The 16,192-nt window shown below is 35.7% G+C and overlaps 1 protein-coding gene across 1 annotated transcript in view; it reads right to left on the bottom strand.

Annotated features, from left to right (window-relative positions):
* Window positions 1-16,192, bottom strand: part of LOC105466203 (ubiquitin conjugating enzyme E2 D1) — a 35,701-nt gene that overhangs the window by 7,677 nt on the left and 11,832 nt on the right. Inside the window, exons 2-3 of the mRNA XM_011715235.2 lie at window positions 1,574-1,637; window positions 1,449-1,480 (exon numbers count right to left, since the gene is read on the bottom strand). Of these exons, the coding sequence (XP_011713537.1) occupies window positions 1,449-1,480; window positions 1,574-1,637 (96 nt within the window). The remainder of the gene's footprint in view (window positions 1-1,448; window positions 1,481-1,573; window positions 1,638-16,192) is intronic.

The raw sequence follows: 16,192 nt of genomic DNA, 5'->3' as shown, positions 1-16,192 counted from the left end.
AGAGAAATTTAGATTTGATCATGTTTCTTTATGGCCATTAGAAAATATAACATTACAAACAAAAAAAAAAAAGGTAAAAAAAGAAAAATGCTAGCAAAATATACCTAAAATTCTATTTTATTCTTTCATATTTCATTAAATATATCATGTTATATCAGCATTCTGGTAATAACACCAAGACTCATTACTTCCTTAGGTTTCCACATATATGCTATAGGATTTTACTGTATAATAATTCTTACTATATATGTTTAATTCTAGTTTCTCAAAAATTGTAAGAAATATAGAAAACGAAGATAAATTACAATGATAGATATGGTCCAGTGTACTGTAGAGTAAATATTTACATTACCAAAGTAAGGGAGTTATGAATAACATAATTATAACCATTCGTTACATGTGATTCACCTAAAAAATATTTGTGAAAGGCCATAATTCAAAAGGTAAGGGTGGGCCTTTAAATGAGAGTATTTTGAAGGTTCTTAGTAACTAATTAAAAACAAACAGAAATACATGGATTCTTATTGAAAGTTGTTATATAAATACATTGTATTTTACCTTTTTAAAAAACAAACTTAATAAAACAATAATTTGAGACAACTGCCCAGAGTCCCGCTTTGAAATTCAGTAGTTTCGGTGTTTTTTAAAGTTAAACACAAGGCCATATGATTAAAAACTCTTTAACTCACTAGATAAAGCTCTTTCAGGGGAGGGAGAAGAGAATGGTGTTCATGAAAATATGTTACTAATGTACTCTCACCCAGAAAGTAGATTTGAGCTGCCAGTGCTCATTCTTATGCAATCAGATTTTTGCTCATAGAAGGAAAAAGCCTGTTTGAAGTCTTAAAACTGCCTCTAAAGTACTGAAAGAAATAATTTTAACAAAAGTAATAACTACTGAGAGTAGCCAATTATCAAACAGTAGATAATTCTGTGTTTAGGACAATGCAACAAAATTAAAAGCAGCAAATTTATAAGGTGGCAAAGATAGACCCATTGTAATATTTTATTTATTCTCTTTCACAAAAAAGAATAGTGATGAGACCTATGGCAAACTGACACTTGTTACTTGTAGGAATTCAATGATTGGCTTCATTAGTCTAATTTCTAATGTACCAAAACTGCAGATGTGAGAACGATTATGCTTAATTACAACTAACTCTCAGTGACTTAAAAAAAAAAAGATAAACACACAGCCTGGTTTCGAGCTGTGGCAATCCATTATGTGCAATGATCTAGGATTCCACAAAGGAAAACATAATAGTGATCCAGGAAATATTTGCCACCAATGCTTTAGAAAATCATTGTAAATCCTTAATAATATTTTGCTTCCTAGGTGATTCAAAGTACAATATTCAACCTTCGTCACAAACATCTGATCAAAGGTGAAATGGCAAGAATGAAGTATGGCTGAGGGGGTTAATTTCATAGATATGAATCATACTTACAGGCCCCATAATAGTGGCTTGCCAGTGGAACACTGAAACAAACAAAGGAGTTTTGGAGTCATTAACAAATGTCCAAACCTATATTTTCAATGGTAGCATAATCCCAGAAATAGAGCAAAGCTTACAGTCATCTCCCACAGGTCCAGCTGAACAGTGAGCAGGTGGATCGCGCTGTAGATCACTTAATTCCTGAAGGAAAGCAAAAATATGTAAGGTTAATTCCTTCTTTTCCCAATGAAACAAGGGTAATGATCCATTAAGATACAAACTATTAGCTTAGCTTTAAAAACATTTAAAGCGGTTCTATTCAAAATATAAAAACATAAATTTTACTTTGTCATTGACTGGTAGAAAGAATAAGGTATGTAAGACAGCTTCAAACCTTGAAAAGATTAAATGGAATAGAATACTGTTTTTCTTTAATATCCCTAAGAGAAAAACTATTTAATGAGTACCTACTGTATGCAAGGTAATTTATGTAAGTGCTAGGTTGATAATATATCAGAACACAGGTACTACTTTAACAGGTTACAATCTATTGAGGGAGCAAGAAGGCTCAGAAAGAATAATACTTCAGGACACCTTTTTTTTTTTCTTTTTGAGACAGGATCTCACTTTGTCGCCCAGGATGCAGTGCCGTGGCACAAGAGCTCACTGCAGCCTCAACCTCCTGGGCCCAAGCGATCCTCCCACCTCAGGCCCCCACCCCTACCCCCACCCCAAGTAGCTGGCACTACAGGCATGCGTCAGCACACCCAGCTAATTTTATTTGTAGAGATGGGGTCTTGCCATGTTGACCAGGTTGGTCTCCAACTCCTGGGCTCAAGTGATCCACCTGCCTCAGCCTCCCAAAGTATTGAATTACAGGCATGAGCCACTGCACCCAGCTCATTTAAGGACAACTTGAAATGGGAAATAAATGAGCAGCAGTCAGGCCATGTTTTGAAACTCAGAACATTGACTCATACCCTCTTTCCTGCCCTCAAGGCAGCAAAGATCACAAAAAAGACACAGCTTTAGAGTTCGCCCCATCCCTGGGTTGTAATCTCAGTTCTTTTGATTTTTCTTCTTTTCTCTTTTTTGGATTTTTTTTTTCTTTTTCTCTAACAGATATAATTCCAGTTCTAACATATCTCACCCTTTGACCTTGTGGAAGTTACTTCACTTCTTTAGCCACAGTTTGGAAAAAACTGATCATCCCAAATAAGAAAGGTATACATTCAATATAAAGGACTATAACTGAAGACTTAATTTAGTTTGGAAGATCAATAACAATCTCTGAGGAAGTGACATTTAAGCTGAAATCTAAAGGATGAGTAGGAGTTACTTTTGGAGGAAAAGGGTGATACTGGGAGGCAGAGTGGCAGAGGATGAGGCTGGAAAGGTAGGCAGAAGCCAGGCAGGAAATAGAGTACCATATAGACCACATTAACGATGTGGTGTTTTATACCAAATGCATCGGGTGGGGGGTGAGGGAGGTCTTAAGAAGTGGCATGCTCTGATTTAATGGACGGTTCTGACTGGATTAGACAGGGGAAAGAGGAGAAGCTACAAGATTAGTTGCTACATAGGCAAGAAAAATGGGGGCTTAGATTGGAGAAGTGGCAACAAGAAAGAAGTGGTAGATATGAGATACTCTAAAGGGCCTATCTATCACAGGAGTTGATGAATTACATGTGCAGAGGAAGGAGAGAAGTCATAGATATGTATGATGAAGATTAGGGACAGCTAACATTTATTCAATGTCTCAGTCATTCTAACAATCCTCAGAGATAGGTGTTATTATGTTCCCCATTTTACAAGTGAAGAGTTAAGGTGACATACTTCACTGCATGCTTGAGTAATTACCATAGGGTGGAACTGGGATTCAAACCCAGGTAGGCGATTATCTCACATTTTAGTTCCACAAATGTACGAATATGGATGCCATTCACTGAGATGGAGAACAGAAGACAAACTGATTTGGAGAGTAGATATGTTGAATCTGTAATCCCTGTGATATGAAGAAACCATGTGGTTCAACATACAGGGGGGGACCTTAAAAAAAGCTAGAAATTGGAAAATCATTGCATATACCAGATATTTAAAACCATGAGAATGATATGACATTTTTGTGGGAACACACAAAAATAAATATGCACTTAATCAAATCTAAGATGTCATCAACTGTACATCACATCCTTATTTTAAGTACCAATAATTAAGAAAAAATGCTGCCAATTTATTTTAAAACACTGTCAATGATAAAATGCATCCACACTTTAGAAATGTTAAAATGTGAAAGACGTGCACCTTAGAATCACTGCAATAGGGTAATTATGGCAATGAGTTCAGTGCTCTAATAGAGACAAACAAGAAGCAGGGCGTGACAGGGAAAGGCCTTCCTAAGAAAGTGATACATGAGCTGAGTAACTGAGCCAAGTACAAACTCAGGTCTCCTTCCAAGCTCTATGTTCTTTTCCAGTATACCTTGGTACTTTCATTTTTGTTTTGCTGGTTTTTTTTTTTAATAGCTAGTACGGTGTTTCTCTTCCTAATAAGAATTAACTAACAGGGTTAGCTGCTTCTTTGGTCAATGTTAGAGTTAAGTAATAAGGCACTGACCAGGCTGACTCATGCCTGTAATTTCAGCTATTTGGGGGGCTGAGGCGGGAGGGTTGCTTGAACCCAGGAGTTCGAGGTTGCAGTAAACTATGATCGGGCCTCTGCACTCCAGCCTGGGTGACAGAGCAAGACCTCCTTAAAAAAAAAAAAAAAGAAGAAAAAGAAAAGAAAAGAAAAAGAAAAAGCAATAAGGAAATGGATTTCAGACTTTGACTTAACTATACTGGTTAAAAGCAGCAAGGCTTTGAAGTTCAAGTCTGGGTGCCACCACTCACTTCACACAAAATCTTGGGAAAAATCTTTTTTTCCTCTCCAAAGCTCAGTTTTCAAGTGGCACTACCTCCATCCATAGTTTCTATGACAACCAAGTGAAGTGATACGTGTCAAGTGTACAGCACAGTCTCTGGCACATAGTAAGCATTCAAATAAAGGGAACTGACAACCTTCCAATTCTCTAGGAGCAGAATACAATTATTAAAATAGTTTAAATGACTGAGGGAGGAACAGTTCCCAAATCACAGCCCCATTTTAGAAGGGCTGTGCCTTATAACAGTTTTCTAATTTGGGCTTTAGGAAATTGCCTCTGTAATTATTCATCATGTTGAATTTTCTAAACACTAGTGTAAATGGGGCTTCTTTGCCCTCATTTTAACTAGAAAACTAGTTAATCAGAAAATGACAGTCTCTGTAGTTTTAAAAAACTGTTAATGACTTGCATGTATATATTTGACAGAGATAATGTGTATGTGAATAAAGCATACATATGCACAAATACATATTGATTTTCTTCATTAACAAGAAAAATCAAAACCTTATTTTAGTTGGAACAGGCTTGAACCATATTCAAATTTCACATGTCAGGCTGTTCTTCAAAACCCTTTAAAATATTGTATTATATATAAAAACAAAGATTATCTTGTTCTTGTTATTATTATTATTTTTGATGTACTAATTCTACCTCCTCTGTTAGAAGTTAGGGCTAAGGAAGAGAGAGAAAATCTAATACACACCTGAAAAGGCCGAGTTCTTAAACTGTCACTTCATTACAGCTCATCCACATAGGAAAGAGGCAGCTGATAGTGTATCAAACATCCTTAATATTGACATGGATCATTATTTGTTATAAATAATTACAGTAATGCTTTGGGGAGGAGACTTACATAACCTAGACTTTTTAGGAGGGTCTAGATTCCTAATATTCTATCTCTTTGTCAATCCATGTGTCTGGAAATATGTCCTGTTATTTTTTCGGAAACACATAACTGAAACTAGGATGCATATGTGCAGATAGAATGACCTACAGAAAACAAAAGGTACAACACATTCTCACTCGGGCCCACAAAAATACAGACCTTAAATTTGAAAAAAGATAAATGAAGATATGTTGGAAAATTTTGAGATGTGTTAATGAGGTGAAAATATAAAACAAACAGAAACTACAACTAGACAAATGAAAACCCCACTCTTTTTGCTTAGTCTATGCAGCAGCCAGTGTACTTTTAGATGACAGACAAAATCAAGGATCACTTTTATTTGTTGAATTCTTTCTTTTGATTTAGATTACTCTAAGTTTTTCTGGAAATGCCTTACTGTCTGATTTACACTTTCTCTGCTATAACTGCCATTCTTAGTTATCTATCTAGTTTTAGCACCACTGCTACATACGGGGTATTAAAGATAATTTAATGATTTTTATATTATTCCAAAAGGATATGTTAGGATTAGTACTCTAATTCCTTGCCCTTCTCCCCTACTCACCATATAAGAATTAACACTGAATTAGACAACTTGCTCAAGACCATAGGAACCTCACAAGAGCCAGGGCTTAATTCCACATTCTTCACTCTAATAGAAGTTCCTCTTGAGAACAATTTATATACCCCAGAGTCACATTTCTTGAACGTTTCTTCCTATTCCACCACTACCTAGAAATCTAAGATGAACCCTATAAATAGCCTCCCAATAACGATTTCGTAAGCCTCCCAGGCCTCCTGCCAAGAACTCTTCATGGCCATGCTTTTGTCTTTGTCATATGCTGGATTAAAAGATCTCAAAGACGAAGTATTTAAAAGCATTCAATATTTTCATTAAGTATTTTATTTACATATGTGTATTACAAAAGCAAAGCAATGATTTGTAGGAAAAAATAGAGAGAGCAATGTATAGTTAAGCACCCACAAGACCATACCTGGACCAAACCATTGTCAATTACAATACATCCATTCACAGCTTTGTTGGGAAATAAGTATGTCACTCACTGTTGGAGGGAGGGTAAGCTGACACAGTGTTCTGGAGGGAAATTTGGTAATAACTGCAAAAGTAGAAAATGCATATGGTCTCTGACCCAGCAATTTCACCTCATAGAAATTACTGCCCAGGTAGCTAAAGATACATATATAAGGATATTTACTGCAGCAGCCTGTATAAGTATGAAAAACTGAAATAACCTAAAGGTCCATCAATAAGAATGGCTTCATGAAATGATACAGCCATATTATGAAATGCTGAGTAGCCATTTAAAAGTGAAACAGATCTACATATGTTGACATTGAAACATGTTAAGTGAATATAGTGATTAAATGAAAAACACAAGTTACAGGACAGTATGCCCATTATGATCTCATATATATAAACTCTAGATGCAAAAATAAATAAATAAAAGGATACACAACAAACTGTTAATGGAGTTATCTCTGGGAGATATGACTGGGTTGTTACTTCTTTATGTATTCTACACCATTTAATTTTTTATAATACTTTTGTAACTTTTTAAAGAAAAATAAAGATTTTCATTCAGGTTCTCAGGCGTTTTAAAAGATAAAATACCCCACACTCTGAGAGAATGGAGGTAATAAATAAATACATAAATATAAAAAAAGATAAAATGGCATTTTTTTCTCTACATATATATTAAGCATCTTCTCTTTTCATTAAAAATGCTTCATAAGACAATGAAAGAAAGATTGAGGTACTGTCACAGATAGGAGGATAGTTACTAAGAAGACCCAGCAATTAAATCCAGTGTGAGATCCCAGATTGGATTCTGTAACAGGAAAAAGGCATTAGTGAAAAAAAAAACTGGTGAGATTTGAATTATGTGTGTACTTAACAGCATGATACCAAGGTTGCTTTCCTTGTTTTGGTAACTGCACAGTGGTTATGTAAGTTGTATTAGGGGAAATTAGGTTAAGGATATAAATGAACCTTATTATTTTCACAACTTTTTGTAAGAAAATTATTTCAAAATGTTAGAAGTAAAACTTCTTATATACAATCCAAAACTTAATTCCCTACTCTCTTTCCTAAGCTTAATTATTTTCCTGTACTCCCCATGCCTGTTAATGGGACATAAGCCAACCAGTCATGAGGCTCAAAATCTCTGTTTTGACTTCCCTCTTTGTCTGTCCTTCGTTTTTAATCAGATGTACTATATATATATATTTATTTATTCTTCCTCAAAACCCGTTACGTTGCTTACCACAGTTACCTCAAACATCAATTACAGTTCAATTGTAACTGCTTCCAATACTCTAGGCATTACTTGCAATAAAAAAAATCTTCTAAAAGCACAGCTCTTTTTATTTCACTCTTCTACTTTACTTCAGTGGCTCCCCATTGCTTAGTAAAGACCAAATTCCCTCAGTGAACATCTTTTCATTATCTAGTCCCAAACCTACAATCTCTTTTGGGTTCCCCTTTACAAACTTGCTCAGTGATTCTCCAAAGAACCCCCTTGGGTTTTCTAAAACACTTTCAGGAAGTCTATGAGATCAAAATTAATTTAATAATAAAACTCAGATGTTATCTGTCTTTTCATTCTCAATATCTCATGAGTATACAGTAGAGTTTTCCAGAGGCTTAATGACATGTGGTATTTTAACAGATTAATGCATAAGCATATGTGAGAATCCAGCTGTCATCGGTAAGCTTGACTATAACGAGATATGAAAACACAAAACAATGCCACTCTACTTTTATGTTTGGAAAATATAGTTATTTTTCATAAAAATGTTATTTATGTTAATGCAGTGGGTTTGTTATTCTTAAATTATTTATTAAATATTTAAAATGTTTTATTTTCTATTATATATATATTTATTTATTTATTTAATTGAGAGACAGAGTCTTGCTCTTACTCCACGCCCTGGCTGGAGTACGGTGGTGCAGTCTCAGTTCACTGCAACCTCTGCCTCCCAGGTTCAAGTGATTCTCCTGTCTCAGTTTCCCAAGTAGCTGGGACTACAGGCATGCACCATCACACCCAGCTAATTTTTGTTATCTTTTAGTAGAGACGGGGTTTCACTATATATTGGCCAAGCTGGTCTCGAACTCCCGCCTCAGCCTCCCAAAGTGCTGGGATTATAGGTGTGAGCCACTGCGCCCGGCCAAATATTTAAAATGTTCTAATCTCTCATATGGTAAATAATAATACATATAAACCCACAGAAATAAAAAATTCTTTGGATTCTACAATAATAATATTAAAGGTTAATTTGTTCTGTGACAACCAAAAAAAAAAAAAAAAATTAAAGGGGTCCTGAGACCAAAAAGTTTAAGAACTGCAGGTACAACCTGACTACTTGGCTGTTTCCTAGACACAGTTAAGTTTTCTGGCCCTTATAATTTTCCTTCTTCTAAAATAACCTTCCTTCCATCTCCCATGCTCAAATTTTACCTGCTTTCCTTAATGCTATCTTTTCAAAGTCCAATTACTAGCTGTGTGACCTTGGGCAATTTGCTTAACTTCTTTGAGTCTCAAGTGTGTCATATGTAATATGGGGACATCTCTGGTTACCTTTAAGAACTATACTGAGAATTAAAATTTCATACCTATGTATAAAAATACATAGGTAAAGCACCTAGCTTAATACCCTACATGTATAATAGATGCTTAATAAATGCTAACTTTCCCCCATCTACCGGAATGTTTTTTAAAACTAAGAATTTTATGCACTTTATCTATGGATCCCTCCATGATACTTAGCACAATGCCTTTCACATAAGGTGTTTGGTATTATTTGAATCAGCAATAAAATTTAAAGAAAAATGTCATCAGTAGAACATGAATATCTCAAATTTCAATATTTTACAAATGCAAGTGATTAGATCTGATAATCGAATCCAAATAAATTATTCTTTTATATAGACATGCAGATTGCATATGGTAAAGAGTATAACAGGTATTACAATAGTGCAGGTCACTTGAAAACACTATGGTTAACTTTTAAATAACATGTGAAACACAAAAATGAATATCAAAATATTAATTATTAAGATATTATGCCATTATCATAAGTATTTTCAATTTATAGAACGTATTATATATTCTAGCAAAGTATCCAAAGCCACACAAAATTCCTGTTAAATTTTTGTTTCCATTTCTCTGGTTTAGAAGATCTCAAAGCTCTAAACATTCCTTATTGTTTATTTAGGATGGTATTGACCGACTTTCAGGACACAGCTTTGGGTTGCTTTCCAAGGGAGTTAGGGGTTTGTGCTGAGCTGACCTCATCTCAAAGTAAGTCGTCTTCTAACCACTGGCAATCCTTCGTGACAGAGCTGCCCACAGACAGGGCTGCAGTCTGTAGCATGGCCAGAAATTTCATTTGTTTGTTTATTCCATGGTTCACTTAACCAGATGTGCTAAATATAGAAATTTATTAAGTATTTCTACATCCTTCCTAACAGGCATTATTCAGATTTTATACTTTCATCCCAACTATACCCTTCCAAGGCATTAAAGATTTAATGCAATAGTATCAGATTATGATGCTAATAAAAATCCTCACAAATCACTGCTCAGGAACATTGTTGATGATTAAACTGGGGCATGAAATTAAAGGAGAACTTACTCATTTGTGGAAAAAATATTTTTATAAGATGTAGCTTAAAAGATATAGGAAAGAGGTCCTCTAGGTTCTTAGAAGCTTAAAAGTAGCTACAGAAGTTGTACCTCCAAGGAAACACATGTAAGAGTAGTTATAAGCCTCAGGGGTCCCCTTCTGAATGTGTCACTAAAGTTTAGAATACTCTAGGGAACCCTGGAAAGAAAGTTTATCCTAGGACAGAAGAGTGATCTAGTAAGGAACTAGTAAAAATAACTGATGTAAACTACCTTCTAAGTCAAAAACAGAAACTGATATATAAAACATTACAAAGTAAGGTGATAAGAAGTGGTAAATTCTGAAAAGTCACAAGGATTGCCTCACAGTTTACTTCCTATCCTTCTCTTTAAACTTGGGGTACACTTTTGTACCCTTATTTGTGAAATGGTAGATTGCTGGGGGCATAGAAAAAGTTAGTGATTTTTTTTTTTTTTTTCGGTTTAAGAGATGGGGGTCTCCTTATGCTGCCAGGCTGGACTCAAACTCCTACACTCAAGCAATCCTCCCGCCCTACCCTCCGCAAATGGTTGGGATTCCAGGTGCATATCGCCACACCCATGATTGTTTTTTAAATATTCCAGTTATTACAAGTAGGACTCAGGGCTGCTATCATCTTGCCACACAGACCGTGTGCCACCGACAATAAAGGACACCATTCACACAGGCCCCAAAGTGAGTGTTGCTCCCTGGGAGCTCTGCAAAGCCTTAATACAGAAAGTTGCACATAGGAAATGAACATATCCTTTAAACCTAACTTAGCATATTATCACCGTCTCAGGCAAACAAATAGTACTTTTGATGTAGAAGCAAAAGTTTTGGTGTTTGGCATCTGAATGGGACCAAGAGTACTTATTTTACCTTTAGCTACTGTGACAATGTGTTGAAAATGGAAATAAAAAGAAAAAAAAACCAATGTCAAACCCAGAACTCAAAAATTAAAAAGCGAAAACAATGACATTTCTAGTAGAGGGAAAGGTTTTGTTCAATAGATGGTGCTGGGTCAATTAGGTATCCATATGAGGAAATCACAACCTTGATCCCCCTACCTCAAATAATATGCAGTTAAGTGCCACATAACGTCTCAAGCAACTGATTGCATATATAGTGGTCACATAAAATTATAATGGAGATGAAAAATTCCTATCACCTAATGACCTTGTAGCCATCCTAACATCGCACTGCAATGTCTTCCTCATATGCTTCAGTGATGCTGGTGTAAACAAATCTACTGTGTTACCAGTCCTATAAAAGCATAGCACATACAACTGTGTACGGTGCATAATAATTGACAGTGATAATCCACAACTATGTTACTGGTTCATGTATTTACTACATTATGCTTTTAATCATTACGTTGATGTGTACTCTTTCTACTTATAAAAAAAGAACTGCAAAATAGCCTCAGGCAGGTTCTTCAGTAGATATTCCAGAAGAAGGGACTGTTATCAGAGGGGACAACAATTCCATGCTGTCCCTGAAGACCTTCCAGTGGGACAAAATGGCGAGGTGTAGAGCTGGAAGATAGTGATAATGAGTATCCTGACCCTGTGTAAGCCGAGGCTAACGTGTGTGTTTGTATCTTAGTTTTTAACAAAAAAGCTTAAAAAGTAAAAAAAACGTGAAAAGAATAAAAATAGAAGCTTACAGAACAAGGATATAAAAAAGGAAATATTTTTATATCACTACATAATGTGTTTTGTGTTTTAAGCTAAGTACTATCAAGAAAGAGTCCAAAAGTTAAAAAAAAATTAAAGTTTATAAACTGAGTTACAGTAAGCTAAGTTTATTATTGAAGAAAAATATTTTTCACATAAATATGTATACACTAAGTGTATGTACAGTGTTGATAAAGTCTACAGCAGTGTACAGTAATGCCCAAGGCCTTCACATTCACTCACCACTCACTCGCTGACTTACCCAGAACAACTTCCAGTCTTGCAAACTCCATTCATGGTAAGTGCCCTATACAGGTATACCATTTTTTCTCTTTTATACTATATTTTTACTGTACCTTTTTAATGAGTAGCTATATTTAAATGTACAAATATTTCCCACTGTGTTACAACTGCCTATAATATCAGCACAGTCACATGCTGTATAGGTTTCTAGCCTAGGAGCATCAGACTACACTATATAGCCTAGGTGTATAGTAGGCTGTACCATCTAGGTTTGTGAAAGTACACTCGATGATGTTTGCACAATGACAAAACTGCCTAACGATGCATTTCTCAGAAATTATCCCTGTCATTACACAATGCATGACTATACAAAAATCAATCCTAAATAGACTATAGGTTTAAGTGTGAAAAGTAAAATAATAAAGATTTTTAAAACCCCATAAAGGCAGAGATTTTTTAACAGGACACAGAGTACTAACAATAAAAGAAAAAAATGAAAAAGTTGGACTTGATTAAAATTAAGAACATCTGTTCACCAAAAGACACATTAAAAAGTGTGAAGAGACAAGCCACCAAGTGGGAGAAAATATTTGATTTGCAATATTACATATATCTGACCAAAGTCTCATCCAGAATACGTAAAAGATATTCCTACAGATCAACTTTCTAAAAAGCAGCTTAAACAGGCACTTTACAAAAGAAGCTATCCAAATGACCAATACATATATATATCAGAAGGGGTTCAGCTTCATTAGTCATTAAGGATATGCAAATTTAAACCAAAATGCTATGCCACTACATATCCAACAAAATGATTTAAATGAAATAGAAGAGAGTACAAGTGTTGGCAAAGATTTGAAACAACTGGAACTCTGGAACTCCTGGTGGAAGAGGAAAACTGATAGTAACCACTACTGGTAAACATAGAAATACTCTACGACCTAGCATTTCTACTGCTAGCTATATACCCAACAGAAAAGTGAATATGCATGCCATTATTTGTAATAGCCCCAAACCAGAAGCAACTCAATGTCCATCAACAGTAGAACGAACCAGAAGCAACCCAATGTCCACCAAAGTAGAACGAACAACTCGAAGCATATTTATGCAATAAGAATGAACTACAGCTCCAGGCAACAATATAGATGAACCTTACAAATATGGTGAGCAAAAGCAACCAGAGACAAAAAGATACATACTGTATGATTCCCCTTAAATAATGTTCAAAAACAGGCTACAGTAATGTACAGTGATAGAGATTAGAATAGTGATTTACCTTGAGGACAGAGGTAAAGCTAAGAAGGGAGAAGAAAGGGTTTCTAGGGTCCCTGTAATACTATTTCTTGAGCTGGGTGCTGGTTTCACAGGTTTGTTCACTTTGTAAAAATTGGTCAAGCTGTATAGTTTATGTCTGTATAACTGAAACAAAAAGTTTACAGTATAACTTTTAAAATGTATTTTGCCACAATGAATAACATAATGATAACAAAAAAGACGAGCAAGGATATATAGAATTCATATAATGGAAAAGATGGCTATCAAATAATGAGACTACTTACAAATCTGTATATGAAAAGAACTCATTATAGAAGAACACTGTGTGAGTATACATATATTTTGTGTGGGTATTTCGGTTTCATTTCCAGTGACTTTTAATCTAAAATTGAAATGCATTGTTGATTCTATTTCCTTCTTCCCCTTTGAGACAAAAATAAGCTTAGAACAAGTCAACTCTATACCTAAACAGATCAAGCAATACATATCATCAAACTGGTGAAAGTATGTTCCAGAAAAAAGTAGTCTGTGCCAATGAAGCAATTTTCCATTCGAATGTGATTAATATTCAAATAAAAAAACCAGCTAGGAGTATCTAAATTTTAAAATAAAAATATAAGATATTAATGATCAGTAGATTAAAGGACAGTGTCTTTATATCATGACCAGAACTATAAAAGCACTTATAACAAAGCCACAAAAATGTGTATTTAATGGATTTATATAGTCTTACATGGCTAAGCACCTCTATTCTAGTTCAGATTTCTATAAACAACTAGACACAAAGAAAAGTACTGAGAGGTCTGAAACTGAATTTTAAATTGCCACAGATGGCATGTTTATAACACCCCCACAATATGCCGAGTGTTCTCCATAAAACCAACCTAGACACAATCCCTGCCTCTAGGGGACTTAAAATCTAAAAGTAGATGAGGCAGCCTAATTCAAACAAAGTAAACAAATAAAAGGAAACAAAGAACGGAATGTAAGAGAAGGGGCCTGCATTAATCTCCTGGCTCCCAGAAGGGTAACTGGCCAATCTGAACAGAGGGGAATAAAAGCAAACAAGTGAGAACTGCCTTATTTACCATAAAACTTAATATGACACAATGCAGTAAATATTTCCTAAAAAATTATGCTGACCAGACTGAAAATGCTTTGTTGTTTTCTAGATTCAACAGTCAGAAGATCTAAATCTCCATAATAGATATAATACATACCCCACTGGGTGTGAGTAAAAGACATTAAACAGTCCATGCAAGGGACTGATTTACAGCCCAAAATTTAAATTACTAAATCCAAAGCCTATGAAAGCATTATTTCAAAACTCCTGGCTCAACCGGCAATTAATTAACATGACACAACCATCTTTACCTCAAAATTCCTAAAACAAGACAGTGATTCTTACTGGACTGCATTTTTCATGTTGCCTCTAAAAGGATATATGAGCTATATTTGGTTTGTCTGTAAATAAACATTTCACGGGCTTACAGTTCAGGCCCTGATCTCCTTATCCAGTTGACTAGAGCTATTTCAATAGAAAGATGTCAAATGATCATCAGAAACGTCTCCAAATACAGAACATCTTTAAGCCTCTGAATTAAAGTACATCTGGATTTTAAACCATGTAGATTCTTCCCGAAGACTTCAAAACGCTGACAACATCCAATTAACTAAGTTATAGGAACCAAATTCACTTCAACAAACTGGTCCTATCTGCTTTGCTGTCTCCTTGGATCAAGTTTCTCTGGCAAAAACTGTTTATTTAAAAATAATAATGCAGCCAAATGCCACAAAAAAGGAAGATGAAGAAAGCAATAATATGTGACTTTGTCTCATCAGTCATATATATTGAAAGTGAACTATAAAGAGTGTAATTTAGGGCCGGGCATGGTGGCTCATGCCTATAATCCCAGCACTTTGGGAGGCTAAGGCAGGCAGACCACCTGAGGTCAGGAGTTTGAGACCAGCCTGGCCAACATGGTGAAACCTCACCTCTACTAAAAATATAAAAAATTAGCCAGGTTTGATGGTGCGTATCTGTAATCCCAGCTACTTGAGAGACTACTCTGCCCAGGAGGCAGAGGTTGGTTGCAGGGAGCCGAGATCGTGCCATTGCACTCCCGCCTGGGCAAAAAGAGCAAAACTCCATCTTGGGGGGCGGAGGGTGGGGGGGGAAGAGTGTAATTTAGAATAAAAGCTTGAGGTCAGAATTACAGACATTATTTACTCAGTGCCTCACATCTCAACCACTTTCCCCCAGTTTTCTCTGTACCAGGCATAATGACTCAATTTCCCAAAATGCTATCTTGCCTCTACTTTCAAACATGGCTTCCTATTTAGATGGTAGACTCTTGACCACACTCTCTACATATAATATTTCCATCAGAGGAATTATATAAATAAAAATCTATTTTAGACAAATCCAAAGTAGCCGAGTAAAAGCTGTATTTGAATCTGTTTTATGAAGTCTTACAGTAAAAATGCATTGATTCGTTTCAGTAATTCAAACTCTTAAACCTTGGAGTTACCATCTAACTCCTCTCTTCACAACCCACTCCCTCACAATTTGAAAAGTACCAAATTGTTCAGATTCTCCTTCTGTCTAGATCCTTCCCTCTGAAAGGGTCCCAGAAGGCCCATCAAATAGGACAGCTGAGGTCTAACGTGCAGAAGAGTCTGATATGAGCCAGAGGAGAGGTAGTTTAGGATAAGAACCCAAAGGTTCCAGCCAGGCAGACAATATTAATATCTGGGACCAGACTGGATAACAGAAGAGGAATCTGAAGAGATTGCCTAGACCAGGGAGCCTGTGATACTTGACTCGAAAGGTCAAGAAGGTGTAGGCATAGATGGATCACACCAACTCAGAAGGGCCAGGTGGTACAAACACCCTGTAATTTTTGTCATATACCCCTCTTTTCAACGTCCTCTGCTGACATCGTAGCTTAGACCCTCTTTGGATCTCACTTAAGTGCAATATCGTAACTTACCTACTAGCCTCCTATTTCTCTACCTATACACTGCTGCCAAAATCATCTTCTTGAAGAGCCATGTGAAACCTCTTCGATGTTTTCCATTC

The sequence above is a fragment of the Macaca nemestrina genome, chromosome 9 (assembly GCF_043159975.1).
Source record: "Macaca nemestrina isolate mMacNem1 chromosome 9, mMacNem.hap1, whole genome shotgun sequence".
Classification (NCBI taxonomy): Eukaryota; Metazoa; Chordata; class Mammalia; order Primates; family Cercopithecidae; genus Macaca; species Macaca nemestrina.
Note: the sequence above shows the minus strand (reverse complement) of the source record. Positions and strands in the feature narration are given on the sequence as shown.